The sequence below is a fragment of the Eimeria tenella genome, genomic scaffold, assembly GCF_000499545.2.
Source record: "Eimeria tenella Houghton genomic scaffold, Eth_scaff146, whole genome shotgun sequence".
Taxonomy (NCBI): domain Eukaryota; phylum Apicomplexa; class Conoidasida; order Eucoccidiorida; family Eimeriidae; genus Eimeria; species Eimeria tenella.
The window spans coordinates 1-15203 of NW_013541518.1; the positions used below are offsets into that span (position 1 = coordinate 1).

Consider the following 15203-nt stretch of genomic DNA (forward strand, 5'->3'; position numbering starts at 1 on the left):
CTCTCAGGGGCTCCCAGGTACCCCCTGAACCCTTTATGAGAAAGACTATAGGGAATTTTAGGGCCCCCACGGGCCTCCGGGTCTGTACGCCCTCCCATTGGCCCCTGGGGGCCCCCGGGGGCCTTTCAAGCACTCCAAAACAGGCCCCTTTGCTGCACTTGCTGCTGCTGCTGCTGCTGCTGGAACTTGGGAAGAAGCAGAGAGGCAGCAGCAAAGAGGCGGAGAGACTGACTCGCTTAAGGCCGGAGAAGAGCTCGTTGTGCTGCTGCTGCACCGCCTGGGCCAGAGAGGTGCTGGTAGGCAGCAAATTGGGGCTGCGGAGAAGCAGCAGCAAACAAGCAGCAGCAATTAAGCAGCAGCAAACGAGCAGCAGCAAACAGAAGGAACTTTGAGAGAAGACAAAAGGAGTGGTTGGGAGATGGAATAGTTTGGTAAAAAGGAAAAGAGTGAAATAAATGGACAAGCAAAGCCACGCGCAGCTCAAGCGGCCAACACTAAACCCCCTACGTCTTAAACTCCAAACCCTAAACCCTAAACCCTAAACCCTAAACCCTGAAGGAAGGCTTAAAGGAGATAGGCAGCAATTCTGAGAGTCAAGGGCCCAAGCCAACAAAGATCTAGAGACGCAAATTATGCACACACAGAGGCCCCAAAAAGAAAAAGACACACAAAAGCTGCTGCTGCTGCTGCTGCTACTGCTGCTGCTGCTGCATAGCAGAGCCCAAGGACACAAAAGACCCACTGTGGGGTATTCTCTGCAGCCATAAAAAGGCAAATTTAAAGGATATATTTTTAGAAACACAAACAGACAAAAAGGATATTGCAGCTTACTCTGGCTCTGGCTCGCTAGGGCTGGCTGCGCCAAGGAAGCTCAGGCCCCCCAAAGCAGGCCGCTCTGCTGCACTTGCTGCTGCTGCTGCTGCTGCTGCGTGCTCTGCGGGGAGCTTTGCTGCTGCGCGTGCTGCTGTTTCTGTACTTGCTGCCGCTGCAGCACATGACGGAGCTGCGCATGCGGCTGCTTCTGGTCTACGGGCTGCTGCAGTGCGCGCTGCTGTTGCAGCGCGGGCTGCTGCTGCTGTACGTGCTGCTGTGTCATAAACTGCTGCTGCAGTGGACGCTGCTGCTGCTGCTGCAGATTGCTCGAAACACCCAGGATCTTGGGGACGGGCAGGCGGAGAAGCCACAGGGGCTGTGGGCCTCTTTTGCTGCAATGCATGCAGATGTATGGGGCGGCACCGGTTTTGCTGCAGCCAAGTACCAGCCTGTGTCAGCTGCTGCTGCTCCTGGTGCTGTGATAGCTGCTGTTGTCGCAGCTGCTGCAGATGCTGCTGCTGCAGCGGCTGCTGCTGTCGTAGCTGCTGCAGGTGCGTTGATCGCTCCTTTTGCAGCAGGTCTGGCGCCTGAAGCGGCAGGGCCCTGTTTTGGTGGCGTTGCTGTTGCTGCTGCTGCTGCTGCAGCAGAGCCTGCAGCATTTCCACCCGCCTCTGGGCCTCGAGCAGCTGCTGTTGCACGGTTGGCTGCTTGCTAAGGCCTCCTTGCTGCTCTTTGCATGCAGCCGTTTTGTCTCCCAATTGAGTCACAGTCTGTCAAACCAAAGCAAGAGAATCACAAGAAGGAAGTTCCATATTCAAGTAGCTAGCTAGCTAGGTAGCTAGCTAGCTAGCTAGTTACGTGACTGGCTAGCTGCAGAGCTAGACAGCTAGCTTCATAGTTAGTCAGCTAGCTACGTAACTGGCTGCTGTGCAGCTGGCCACCTATCTACGTAGCTAGCCAGCTAGCTACATAGCTAGCCAGCTCCCCATCTGATTCATTAGAGAATATGCGACAAGCAATAGCCCCGCAGCTCTGTGCTGGCAGCAGCAGCTGCTGCTTCTGCTGGCTGTTTTGCTTTGTGTCTTCATGGCTGCTGCTAGCCTCACTGTGTATCTATGGCTTGCTGCTACTCCCTCCTGCTCCTGCTGCTGCTGCTGGCGCCTCCCCCCCCAGAAGTTCAGGTCGTCCTGCGAAGTTCACACGCATCAACCCCACACGTTTTGTACGTTCATAGGTTGGCTGCTGCTGCTGCTACTGCTGCTGCTGCTGCTGCTGCATTGGCTGACTGCAGCTCAAAGGGCACACAGAGTAACAGACTTGAAGTGACAAGAAAGGAAGAAAGCCATTACCTTGATGTGCAGTTGGTTTGGTTGCTGCTGCGGCATTCGCAGCAGCAGCTGCTGCAGCTGCTGCAGCTGTTGGCGTTGCTGCAGGAGCTGCTGCCGTTCCTGCTGCAGCCGCAGCTGCTGCTGTGGCGTGTGTTGCACCTCGGCGCGCTGCTGCAGTCCCTGGACCTCCGGGCCAGTTTGCTGCCTGTGTCTGCTGCTGCAGAATGGTTCTACAGCAGCCGACTGAAAAGAAACTTTTGCTTCTTTTTCTGAAAGACTCAAAATGGCCCCACAAATATTTTCTTTGTTTTTCCCCTGCCACTTTGGGGTGTATGTACAGACAGCGGGGACAGAGCCGCTGTGCACAAGAGGTGAAAGGCCATTTCTTCTTGCCAGTGGCTTTTCCACATTCTTTTGAACTGAAGCACCAGCTGCTGCTGCTGCTGCTGCTGCAGGTGCTGCAGCAGCAGCACCAGCGCCCCAGTTCGGTGCTCCTGCTAATTCATCTGAGGCGCAGCAGAGAACACACAAAGGGAAAGGGCTTTCAAAAGAAAAGGCTCCCCGCTTTAGTTTGCCTCTGTGAACTCCTGCTGCCATGGAGGGATCTTGCTGCCGCTGCTGCTACTGCTGCTGCTGCTGCTGCTGCTGCTGTTGCTGCTTTGTCGCTGCGCCGCTGCCTCTGCGGGAGACGTCACAGTGCCAGCTCAGCCCCATTAAACAAATCCTCACTGGCACTGCAGCTGCTGCTCTGTTACTGTTAGCATGGTGCTGCAGCGCGCATGCATGCACGCCCACTAGCAAGTCTAGTGTGCATGCAAGGACGCATGCATGCATGCATGCATGCATGCACGCATGGATGCATGCATGCATGCATGCACAATAGACTTACTGGTGGGGCTTGGGGCCTTCAGAATGGAGGAGTCTGAGGCAGGAGAAAAGCTGCTGCCTTCCATCACCCGCACCCGCAGGCCCAGGTTCCTCTGCAGCAGCAGATGCAGCCACAGTGGCTAGCTGGTCAGCCCTTCCAAAGCCTTCGTGGCTAGCTAGCTCGCTAGCTAGCTAGCTAGCTGCCCAGCTAGCTAGCGGCCTCAGTAGGCAGCTAGATCGCCATGCAAAACGCAAGAAGCCTAGCTAGCAAACTGACTAGCTAGCCGGTCAGTGAGCCAGCTAGTTAGCTAGCCACCTAGCTAGCAAGTTGGCTCGCCAAATAGCTAGCCAGCTAGCTAGCTAGCTAGTTGCTTGGCTGGGCAGGGAGCAGGCCAATTAGCTAGCTGGCTAGCGAGCGAGCCAATCAGCGAGCTAGTTAGGTGGCCACTTGGCTAGCTAGGCAGCTAGCCACTCAGCTAGCTAGCCAGGGTGACTCACACAAGATCTTCTCCTCAAGCTGCTGAGAGAAGCAGCATCTCTCTCTGCTGCAGAGGGCCCCACAGGCTGCGGGGCCCTTCGGGGGCCCGTCGGAGCTTTGCTGCTGTGGGGTCCCCCGAGAGGGGAAGGGCGGGGCCCCACAGGCCTGCTGCAGCAGCAAACCGCAGCAGCAGAGTCTAGAGGTAAAGAGAAAGCAGCAAGGTGCAGCAAACCAAGTTTACGGGCTGCGGCCAGGCCCCACTACGTAATAAGCTGCTGCTCTGCTGCTGCAGCAAAAGAAAGCCTCACTTGCGGCAGCCCCAAGTCTGCAGCAAACGGCGCTCCTCGTCCCTCAAAGCTGCGAAAAGCAGCAAATGCAGCAGCAGCAGCAGCAGCAGCAGATGACGTGATAGAGAAGTGGGGCAGCGCATGCAGGTAAACATGTTGTGGTGTCCAGACACCGCAGCCTAACTATACACGTATTACGGAGACACAAAAGTGCAATTTTGCATTTTAGAATAAAAAAGATAAACAAAAGAAGCAAATAAACCACATAAATAATTAACAGGAGTGCTGAGCTGCAGCAGCAGGATGCGGTGTACGTACACCTCAGCTGCCCCGTGAGCCGCTCCAGATCCACCAGTTCCTCCGTAGCAAGTGAAGGCATTTTGTCTTTGCATGCAGTGCATGCAGAGTCTTTTTTTGAAGTCTTTTCGAAGTTTTTTGCAACTCTGGAAGCAGCAGACAAAGAGCTGCGCGCCCAGCAGCTAGCCGCAGCAGCAGATTGCCCAGCGCCCGCTGCAGCTGCTGCTGCAGCAAGAAGGCGCAGCTGTGTTGCTCTGCTGCAGTGTCTTTGCCAGTTTAGCAGCAGCTGCAGATAGCGTTGCGCAGAGAGGCAACGCTGAGGCCCCGGCGAGGGATAACAAGCGGCGAAAGCTGCCACTTCTCAAGTTCTTGAGATGAAAAAACCAAAAACTATCTTCTTTTATTCTCTCTAAAAGGTTCAAGTCCTCTTTGGGGTACTGTTCTCTGCACGGGAAGCGTCGATGCTGCTGCTGCTGCTGCTGCTGCTGCAGGGCCGATCTGCGGCCAGAGAGATAAGTTAGGTTAAAAATCCCCTTTTTCTAAATTTAAAAAAGAAAATAAAAGTGGAATTTACAGAGAAAGCTCGGCAAGACAAAGAGATATGGGCAAACGGGGAGGTGGCGGCGCCCGCAGACGACACGCAGCTCACTGGCCCACGGAAGAGCCTCCGGTCTGCCTCTGCGGTCTAACATCTAAACTCGAAACTAATTCACTTTTTATTTCTTTAGCAAACACTTTATTTCTTTACAAACAATTTATTCAATTCAAATCGTGGGAACAACACCAGAGGAACAGAGAGCACCGGCAGGCGCTTCGGCGGCCGCCGAGCCATCGGCACACTGCAGCTCCTGCTGCTGCGGGTTCGTCTGGCAATTTCTTTGCTGCTTACTCCCTTTTATTGATTAATTTAAATTAAAACATGCCAAAATTAAAGAGAATTGACGGCAATTGGCCGCCGTGGAGTGCTGCAGGGGCCGATCTGCATAACACCAACGGCCCCCGGGGTGTACGCGACAGTACACGGCCACTGGAGGAAAGGAATGCAAATTTTGAATTCAAACTTTCCTGCAAATTGAAACGTCCCACAGACATTTTAATTTATTTTCAGTACAGAGAACACAGAGAGGGTCAGACAGAGTCACAAAGGAAAGCTGACGGAGCTTAGCGAGTGGGCTGTCGAGTTCACTTCGTTGGCCGTCGAAAACCACAAAATTAGCTGCTGAATTTCACAAATAAATTAATTTTCTTTGTGAATTTCTTAAATAAGTTAATTCTCTTTCTGAATTTGCACAAATAAGTTAAGTCTCTTCGCGAATTTGACAACGAATCTGCAAGAAATCTGCAAAATGCGCAACAAATGGAAGTGTATTTGTACATTTCCCTGCTGCCACCTGCAATGCTTTCATGCAAAACTGCTGAAATCGCGCAAAGACGCACACACAAAATTGAACTAAGGCTCGCCCAGATATGCAGAGCACATTTATGCATGAAAGTGTTGAACATTTGTTCAAAAACAAACATAAAAATGCCACTTAATCCCTCAAACGTATTCTAACACTTTAAAAACTCATCTGTGCTGCTTCCCGAGGTGTATAGAGCTTCTCAGGGCCATACTTAAGAGCCCAACGGACAAACTGCATGCATCCCAACATGCAAACTGCATGCACTCCAGTCTATGCATGCTATTTTTTCAGAAAATGCGCAACATTTGCCTCAACGGAACTTTTTCAATAAAACAATTTTAGCTTTTATGTTTTGTGAGTCTAGAGCTCAAAAGTTTGGCGTTCTACTCTTCTGTGTTTCCCCACTAAGGAAAGCTACACATTTGCACAAATGAAGGAAAGCAGCAGCTGCGCAGCTGTTGGCTTTTATTTAATCAAATTTAAAATACTTTAAATTAATTTTTATTTAAACTTAATAATAATTGCTGAAATATATATTCATACTTGTGCGCAGCAGTGCTGCTGGTGGCAAATGGCCGTGTGGAGCCAACCTCTGAGAGCAACTGCGCGTAAACTTACTTTTAATCTTTTTAAAATCATTTTATTTTAATTTCATTGTTTAAATAAATAAAATAAATTAAGATCGAGGGCATTTGCAACTATGCTGCAGCGCGTGTGCGAGCCCCAACTTGAATTGTAGCCATCTTTTGACTTTTAGTGAAACACAAGGCGGCAAACCATTTAAAGTTTGTATTTTTTTCCAAATAATTAAAATACTTACTTTTTGAAGCAAAAAATTCGAAAAATAAACAGAAAAGTCTTCTAGAAGCTCCAGGCAGCAGCGCTTTCCACTGCTTGCCTTTTTAAGTTCACAAAAGTCACGCTGCGGCAGGAGCAGCCTTTGGCTTTGTTGTTTCTTTTTCTTCTAATTCCAACTCTATTTATTTCTTTTTATGTCATTTAATCACTTGAGCATCTGCAACTCCCCCTCTTATCTAAAACGAATAAATGCATTTTCAAATTCAAGACAAAAGGTCTTGGAGTTTCATTTCTTCTTTTCTTTTTTGCCACACCTGCACTTAAAGTGCATCCCCGTGGCTGCAATTTGTGCTGCTGCATTTTATTTAAAATTATTTGGGTCTTTTTAATCAGCAAAATGAAGAGCTTCGCATGCGGGGGGCCCCACAAGGGGCCCCACTGGCCTGTGCTGCTGTGTGCTTGGGGGCTTTCTGCCTGCTGAAATAACTCTAATAAGGCCAAGCTAGTTTTAAATTGTTATGCGGCAGTTCCTGGGGATAAAATTTAAATCTAAACAGCCCAATTTGCTGCTAATGAGGCCCGAGAAGCCACAGAAGAGCGGCTCCCTTGCTGTTGCAGTTGCGGTGTAGGTACAGCAAACAGCAACAACTCGGGAAATCACCGAAAGCTCTTTTTTCAAAAAACACCGAAAGGAGTTTTTGAGCTGCTAAGAGCTGGCAGCAAGCCTGAGAATTCGCTGCATGCGCCAGCACTTTATGTTGCAGAATAAACCGAGTGTGGGGCCTTCGGGGGGTTTTTGAAATGGATTTGTCTGCTATTTTTGCCCAGCAAATAAAACAATTAAGTTCACCGTTTTCCTGTTTTTGAATCGCCTACATGGTCTTTTTTGTCTGCTCAAACTCAGCATTTTATTTCAAAAATAAGCAGCAAGGAAATGCCTTTTGAGAAGTATGTTTGGGGCTTCTGAGCCCCCAAAATGCCACTTTTGCTGCACTTTAAGAGTGCAATTTCATTTAATGAATGGTTTAATAAACTGCAGCAGCTTGGAAAGTGAAGAGCTTCTGTTCAAAGATCTGAACGAGAAAGCTGGCATTCTGCGTTGTACATACACCGCAAGGGCAACAGCCCGCAGCTCTTCTTCTCTTTAATGCCAAAATGAAGTCCCATTTTATTCCATTAAATGCATCAGAGAAATTAAAATCTGAATTGGCCTTGGTGCAATTATTGGAGCTGCTAAAAAGACCCCAGCCCGCAGCAGCTGCAGCGCAGCAGCTGCAGGCCTGTGGGGCCCCAGGTTGCTAAGGATTCAGTTTGCTGCTGCAGAACAGCAGCGCAAGCTGCTGCAGCAGCAAAGTGAATCCCCAGATTGCTACCTGGGGCCCCACGCGATTGCTGCTGCAGCAGCAGATCGACAACATCCTTCTTGCTGGTCTCTGCTTTCTTTGCTCCTTTTCTTTTTCTGTTTTATTTCTTTTTTCCCGCTGCTGCTGGGGCGTCTGCCTTCTTATTTAAGTTCAAAATGACATAGTGTGGGGCCAGCAGCAGCAGATTTGTTTGCTGCCTTCAGCGCACGCAGCTGGCACTGCCTTCAGTGGATGCGCAGTGCCTGCGCAGCTGCGGGGAAAGCTTTTTGGCTTCGATTGTGGCATTATTTCCCTCCCTAAATTATAAAAAAAGAATCATTTTGAATTTTTCAATTGAAAATTAATTCTGCTTTCATTTAAACCCATTCTTGATGGAGCGCCTTCCATGGGAAGTGGCGCCAGCGACACGCCTTCGTGTGGGGAGGTTAGCCGCGAAGTTGCCGAATATCAGTTTAAATGGAATATTGAAAAGCTGAACTCTATTTGGAATTTAAATGTTGCGTTTGGGATTTAAAATAGAAAGGAGTGAGGCTTCAGTGAGCAGAGAAGCCCCATGATCTTCGTCACGGCTAGCGTGGGGTGTCTATACAGAACGTAGGCGTAGAGAGTCCGGGTGCGGAACGCGGAGAAAACTGGCGGCATTTTCCCTGCGAAAAAGCGGAAAGTATCTAAAAACAAGAATTAGGAAGAATTAAGGGTTTAACTGCTGAAGAAGAGGAGTAGGGGCGCGGGATGGGGCTTGCATGCATGCAGAGGGCGGGCCGGGCGGGGCGCACCCCACGCCCCTCGGGCGGGGGTGGGGGCCTGTGCATGCCTCTGGGTTGGTACTTTTGCTGCTGAAAGGTTCGCAATTGGGATTGAATCGCTTGGAAGTGCGTAGTTGCGGGAAGATGAGTGCGGGGAAGAGCGCAGCAGCAGCAGCAGCAGCAGCGGGGGCGCGGCGCTTTCGCCTGCGGCGGAAGAACAAACGGGCCATCGCGCTGAAGCGGCAGGCCCAGGGCCGCAGCAGCAGCAAACTGCGCAGCAGCATAACTCCGGGAACAGTTTTGATTCTGCTGAGCAGCGGCTTCCGCGGCAAACGCGTGGTGTGTCTGCAGCAGCAGCAGCCCTCCGGGCTGCTGCTGGTCACCGGCCCCTTTGCTGTCAACGGAGTCCCGCTGCGCCGCGTCAACCCCCGCTATGTCATTGCCACCAGCAGCAAAATAAACATTTCCGAAGTGGACTTGAGTGGAGTGCAGCAGGAGATGTTTGTGCGCAGCAGCAGCGAGAAGCGCGCGCAGCGCAAGCTGCGCAGCAAAGACGACACTTCGCTCTTCGTGCAGCAGGACGCAGCGCAGCAGCAGCAGCAGCTCCCCGAGGCCCGCAAGCTGCTGCAGCAGCAAATCGACAAACCCATTCTTGCTGCTCTCAACAAAGACCCGCTCCTCAAGCAGTACCTCAAGACCCGCTTCACTCTCCGCGCCAACATGGCCCCCCACGCCATGAAGTTCTGAGCTTTTCCACTGCAGCGCCTGCTGCTGCTGCTGCTGCTGCACCGGCTGCTGCTGCAGCGGGTGCTGCGGCTGCGGCGCTGCGGCTGCTGCTGCACCTGCAGCAGATGTGCTGGGGCTGCTGCACCTGCAGCGGCGGGGCTGCTGCAGCAGCAGCAGCAGCGGCGGGGCTGCTGCAGCAGCAGCAGCAGCAGCGTGGGGTGGGGTGTTGGTTGGTGGAGGTCGAAAGACTGTTTGCTGCTTTCCACTTTCTTCCCGCCAAACTTTCATTTGTGAACTTCTGCAGCCGGTGGGCTCCTTAAGGGACGCGTTTTACTTTGTCTTGCTGCTGCTGCTGCTGCTGCTGCTGCACTTAGTGCTGAAGTGGGGCTGTTCAAGGAATAAACTTTGTGTCTGTTAGAGGGGAAATAGATTTATGTTTTAGTCTTAGCCGATGCAAACAGGAGACACTCTGTGCAGCTTTTGAGCTGCTGCTGCTGCCTCCTTGCTGCCCCGTTTTCAGTCTAGATTCTTTGTTTGCTGCCGCTTCTAGTTGCTGCTGCAGCGCTGCTGCTTCTAGTTGCTGCTGCAGTGCTGCTGCTTCTAGTTGCTGCTGAAGTGGAAATGAGCAGCATTTGTGGGACATCGCCTGTTGCAGCAGCAGAGAGGCTGTCTAGACACCCCAGAGGCGTAAGGATCCCACAGAGGGAGTGCCGCAGCCAGCAGCAGCAGCAGCAGCAGCAAAGTGGCAGCATAAAAAACCTGATATTCTTCTTTAGCCTGATTGTTTGCTGCAGCCAGCAGCAGCAGCAAAATGGCAGCACAGGAATATTCCCAGTCCCATTGCGCAGAACCGCAATGCGATGGATGGGGTTCTTTCACCTAGAAAGCAGCAGCAGCAGCAACAGCAACAATAGAAGAAACAAAGGCAAAAGCAGCAGCAACAGCAGCAGCAACTGCAGCAAGAACTGCAGCAGCGGCGGGAGAAATAGCAGCAGTAGCAGCCGCAGCAGTGCCAGCAGTGGCAGTGACAACAGCTGCAGCGGCAGCAGCAGCAGCAGCTGCTGCAACAGAAGAAATGCTGCTGCAGACCGGCTTGCTGCGTCACTCCCATTCTGTTCAGAAGGGCATTCCTTTTGTCCCTTTGCATAATTAATAATTATTATTCGTTTTAAAATAAATAATAATTATTTTTTAAAAAAATGATAATCTTTGCTGCTGCAATTAAATAAAATTAAACTGAGACAGTCCAGAGGCCGCGAGCATCTGAATGGAAGCTGCATTGCTGGAACTGGGAAGCTGCTGTTAAAAGCTGCAAGTTGAATTGTTTGCAATTTTGCAGCTTTTTTTTCCATTTTTCTTTCGCTTTTTAATCTTATTTTTTCTTTATTTTGTCTAAATGTTTCTCCCAATGACAAAATGCAAGTTTTTCTTCTTAGTTTCCAGCTTATTGCTGCTGTTTTTTCGCTGTCTTGGCTGTGCCAGCTGCATACTTGGGCAGCAGCTAGGCGAGGGCTGAGGCCGGTGGTTTAGGTTTTAGGGGTTCAGTTTTAGGGTTTAGGGTTTGAAGTTTAGCTTTCAGGGTTTAGGGTTTAGTGTGTAGGCGAGACATTCACCTTTTTCCTGGTTATTTGAACGCCCCAGCAGCCCTAGCCGACGGCTAGCTCCTCCGCGAGGATTTGACGGATTCTGCGACTTTAAATGCCATTAAACAAAGACAAATTATCATTTAAGTTGATGTTTATAGGATTTGTTTTGCTATATTCTCCTGAATTTGAAAACAGCGCGAATAAGCCGCCATTGCAAGCAGTGGACCGGCAGTGTTTCTTCGCGGTGAGTGCGCAGGAGCGATTCCGACATTTACGCACCTGGAATTCTTCTTTTTGCCGAAGCTTTATTTGAATTTATGAATATTTCAAGTTGCGATTGAATTTAAAAAGAAGAAAAGGGTGAATTTCGGGGGCTTTCGGAACTTCTAGGTTTCTTGGGCTGTCAGCGAGGCACGGCACCATTATAAAGAAGTGACTAGAGACACTGACCCGGCGGGTCCTTAGGGTTATTTCACACATTATTCTTTATTTTAATTGCAATAAGTCTTTATTAATTTAAAGAAAGCCGCCGTTAATTAGGTTTTCTTGTCTTTGCAGCAGACCAAGCCGCGCAGAGCCGCATCGCGAGTCACCTCTCAAGGACCACCTGAACCAGTGGCTCTCTGCTTCATAAGTGGCTTTTCTTTGAACTTCTTATTGCTTTTTTTATAAACTTTAAGTAATACTTTATTACGGGCTAGCTGTATACCCTGCAAATCAGGGAGAAACCCCTGGAGCCGCAGCTGCCCGGGGTGTGTAGCCGAGCAGAGCCAGCAGTGCAATAACAACAACCCCACCCTCCAGTTCCTTCGGAAAGTTGAGCCAAATGAGCTCGGGTTCCTCTTCCCCGCTCTCCAGGGAGTCCCCAGAAGCTGCTGCTGCTGCTGCTGCTGCTCCCGCTGCTGCAGCAGCGGGGAAGAAAAGTGCTGCTGCAGCCAACAGCCTTACGGAAACCCCCCGCCAGAAAGGAAAGGCGGGGGACCTGAAGCCAAACGAAAACTCTTCCAAAGGGCTTCAGAGGAAAGCCAGCAGCAGCAGCAGCAGCAGCAACAGCAGCAGCAGCACCAGCAGCAGCAGCGACAGAGCTACGCAGGAGCAGCGCGTGCAGCAGTCTCTCAAGAACCTGGACCTCTGGGCCTCCCCAACCCAAGAAAGACCCTCCCCCCAGGGCCCCCGGGGGCCCCCCGGGGGGCCCCGGGGGCCCCCGGGGGGCCCCCAAGGGGTTTGCCCCTGCGGGGGAGCCCCCAGCAAAGGCAGCTCCCCCCCAGGATTCATTTTAAGTCTTGCAGCAAAATGGCCGGGGAGTGAAGGGGCCTCAAAGTTTGCTGCTGTGGACTTGGGCGAAAATATTGGACTTTGGATTGGAGGGTCTGCAGAGGGGCACCCAGAGTTTGTCTTATATGATTCGAAAAGACAAAAGTGGGGCTTGAGTTTAAATCTTTTCTTTTTTATTTTTTGATAAGTTCAAATGTCTCAAATTCAAAAGGCTTTTCTTTTTTCGCTTTGATTTGAGGCGGAGGGCGAGGCGCGGGCTCTCCCAGATGCCCGCTGCCGCTCAAACCCTAAACCCTGAACCCTGAACCCTAAACCCTAAGCCCTAAACCCTAAACCCTAAACCCTAACAGTGTGTGTGTAGTAGTGGGTTTGCTTGTGCAGGTTTGAGGCCCCCGAGGAGAGCAAAGAGCAGCCCAAAGCTGTGTCTGGAATATCCTTAACAGCGTTTGCAGTCGGGGGGGAGTTGGGGGCCCTTTTGTTTGGAGGTTTGAGTTCTTCAGAGTCTTTTTTAAATGAAAGCTGGTTCTACAGTTTGTCCAAGAGTTCGTGGAGGCAGCTGAGCCGCGGTGTACGTACACCCCAGGCCCGCTGCCACCACGCTGCAGCAGCAGCGCCGCATGCAAACGCCCTTTTCATCTTCGGGGGTCAAGCAGAGGGAGGCTCACTTCTGCAAGACACTTTCAAGTTTGTAGACGGTGAGCTTTGTTTCCATTTGCTGCTGCTGCTGCTGCTGCTGAAAGTTGCAGATTGTTCTTGGTGGGGCTCTTGCTGCAGAGGTAGGTGGGGTGTACGTACAGCTGCACGCGGCCAAAGTAGCTGCGATGTACGCGGTGCGACGCCGCTTCGCGCCCTAGGGTTTAGGGTTTAGGACTAAGGGTGTAGGGTTTAGGGTTTAGGGCTTGAGGTTCATTAGGTGCTGCGAGCTCGTCAGATGAGCAGCTCGAGGTTTCGGGACCCCCAGCGCTTTCCTGTGTCACTTGGTCATGGTTTAGGGTGTAGCGTTTAGGGTTTAGGGTTTAGGGTTTAGGGTTTAGGGTCTAGGGTTTAGGATGGGCGCCTCAGGGGAATGGGAAGAAGTGCTTGCTGAAGACCCTCCGGCGCCGCGGAGCCACCACAGCCTCAGCGTGGTTGTGGGGCCCCACAGCAGCAAAAGTGCAAAACAAATGCAGCACTTATTATTATTTGGGGGTTTAGTGAGCAGCAGCGACACAAACGAACTGTGGCTGCTGCCAGTCAGCTCGAAGCAGCAAAAGTGGATTCAAATTCAAGACGCTGCGGGGCCTGTGCCGGCCAAGAGGCACGGGTGAGTTCCTGCAACTCTTTTTCTTTATTTAACTCAATATGATTTTTCATTTTCATTAAATTGATGCCTCATTCCCTTTGTAGTTTACTGGGGGCTTTTGCAGAGAGGGGAATAAAGCAACTATTTCCACGGAATAAATAAATCATTTTCTACCTTTTCACAACAACTTTGCCTCCGTTGCTGCGGATTTGAGTGCAAATCTGTTTCATTTTGTTGTCTATTTATATTTATTTATATTTTGAAACATTTACTTGTATCAATTCTATTTTTGTGGTTTTCCTCTGCTGAACAGACACTCTGCCACTGCTGCTGGCTCTCGCTGCTTCATTTTCGGGGGCAGCGGGCGGAACTGGCTGGGCTGGGAGGTTGAGTTTTTCGGTTCGTCAGTTGTCCATTTCTTTTTCTTTTTTTATTTTGTGGATCTTTTATTTTAATTTAAAGTAGATAAAACCCAGCTGACGCTCTTAAACCCTTTCCAACGAGGGGTTACACGCGCGCCTTTCGCCTAGAATTTAGGGTCGAGGGTTTAGGGTTTAGGGTTTAGGGTTTAGGGTTTGGGCGTGTGCGGGCCAGATTTAAACGCATTCGACTGCGAAGTCTCTTCTTGGTTTGAAATCAATTTGCTCTGTCCTCTCGAGGGCCCCACATCTCACGGCCACGCCGTCGCAACTGGGGACCCAGACAATGTGCTGCACATCCTTGCCGCAGGTAACCCCAAACCCTAAACCCTAAACCCTAAACCCTTAGCTCTAACCCTGAGTTCGAAGTTTTACTGCTGTTTACCACCCCAGTTTGCCCGCAACTTAGGCGCCAAACTTTGGCGCTTCAGTTCTGCGGTTTGGGCGCGTAACCCTGCGCCAAAACCCAAAACTCAAAACCCTAAACCCTAAACCCTAAACCCTGTTTCGTGTTTGCGTTTCTCTGCTGCGGGCAGGGGACGGAAGCGGGGGCGAAGGCGCAATTTACCGCCTTGCTGCTGTTTGCAGCAGCTTAGACTTGGCAGGGCTGCGGCAGGCAGTGGGGGATTTGCAATTAGTGATTGGCGACAGCAACGAAAGAAGAAATGAAGTTTTAAATGTTAATAAAACTTTAAAAGGAACAGTTGGAAAGGTAAATGCTGCTGCTGCTGCTGCTGCTGAGAAGACTGCAGCAGCAGCGGCTGCTTGGGGCGCCGTGGAGGCCAAGGCCAAGGCCATGAAGCAGCAGGTTGCTGCGGCTCAAGAGAGGCTCGAGAAGTTGGAGGCGCAAGCAGCAGCAGCAGCAGCAGCAGCAGCAGAACGCGAAGGCGCAGCAGCAAAGCAACTCCAAAACCTAGAAAGTCAAGTTGATTCTCTCTTCGAAAAAGTCAACCATTTCGAGTCTCTTCTGGAAGCAGCAAAGAGACAGGATTCAAGTGATGAGGAGGAGGAGAGCGAGTAACGCACTCCAAACCCTAAACCCTAAACCCTAAATCCCGGAGCTGGTGAAATTTAACTCAGGTCGAAGTAAGTCGAAATGCAGTTTTGCTGCTGCTGAAAAGGCCCCGGAAACCGAAACAACTTCCTCTTTATCAACTTCTGAATCACACCAAGGGCTGTGTGTGAAGGGTTTAGGGTTTAGGGTTTAGGGTTTAGGGTTACTCAGATGCAAGAAAACAACGCCAAGTTGAAATTGAAAAGGAAAACAATATAGGCCTAGCCCTCAAAGAGTCTTGAGTCCTGTAAATGTAATTCTATTTATGTTTCTTTTTTATTATTTAATAATTGCTGCATTCCAACATTCATTGGCAAGAAACTACATATGTTCGCGTGGACTTAGATGCATGCAAGGGAAGCCCACGATGCAGCGCCTAAAAAATTGACTTTAAAAATTATTCCAGTTTCTGCAGATTGCATGCAAAATATATTAGTGGCTTCCCTGTCGAATTGGCTGCTAAATTAGTTGAATATTAAT

General features: G+C 50.5%; 4 protein-coding genes across 4 annotated transcripts; 3 read left to right on the forward strand and 1 right to left on the reverse strand.

Annotated features, from left to right (window-relative positions):
* Positions 1-35: 35 nt before the first annotated feature.
* ETH_00007595 (uncharacterized protein) lies at positions 36-392 on the forward strand (the record flags this gene model as incomplete). Its single annotated transcript, XM_013373427.1, has 1 exon — positions 36-392. The coding sequence occupies one exon, from the start codon at positions 36-38 to the stop codon at positions 390-392; it is 357 nt and encodes a 118-aa protein (XP_013228881.1).
* Positions 393-827: 435 nt separating this feature from the next.
* On the reverse strand, positions 828-2738 carry ETH_00007600 (uncharacterized protein; the record flags this gene model as incomplete). The annotated part of the gene is made up of 2 exons (XM_013373428.1): positions 828-1583; positions 2163-2738. 2 exons carry the CDS (start codon positions 2736-2738, stop codon positions 828-830), a joined length of 1332 nt encoding a protein of 443 aa, XP_013228882.1.
* Positions 2739-8525: 5787 nt separating this feature from the next.
* ETH_00007605 (60S ribosomal protein L6, putative) lies at positions 8526-9128 on the forward strand (the record flags this gene model as incomplete). Its single annotated transcript, XM_013373429.1, has 1 exon — positions 8526-9128. One exon carries the CDS (start codon positions 8526-8528, stop codon positions 9126-9128), a length of 603 nt encoding a protein of 200 aa, XP_013228883.1.
* A 2391-nt stretch (positions 9129-11519) lies between these two features.
* ETH_00007610 (Kelch motif domain-containing protein, related) lies at positions 11520-14690 on the forward strand (the record flags this gene model as incomplete). The annotated part of the gene is made up of 6 exons (XM_013373430.1): positions 11520-12112; positions 12350-12663; positions 13031-13271; positions 13564-13649; positions 13845-13979; positions 14206-14690. The coding sequence occupies 6 exons, from the start codon at positions 11520-11522 to the stop codon at positions 14688-14690; spliced, it is 1854 nt and encodes a 617-aa protein (XP_013228884.1).
* Between the last annotated feature and the right edge of the window lie 513 nt (positions 14691-15203).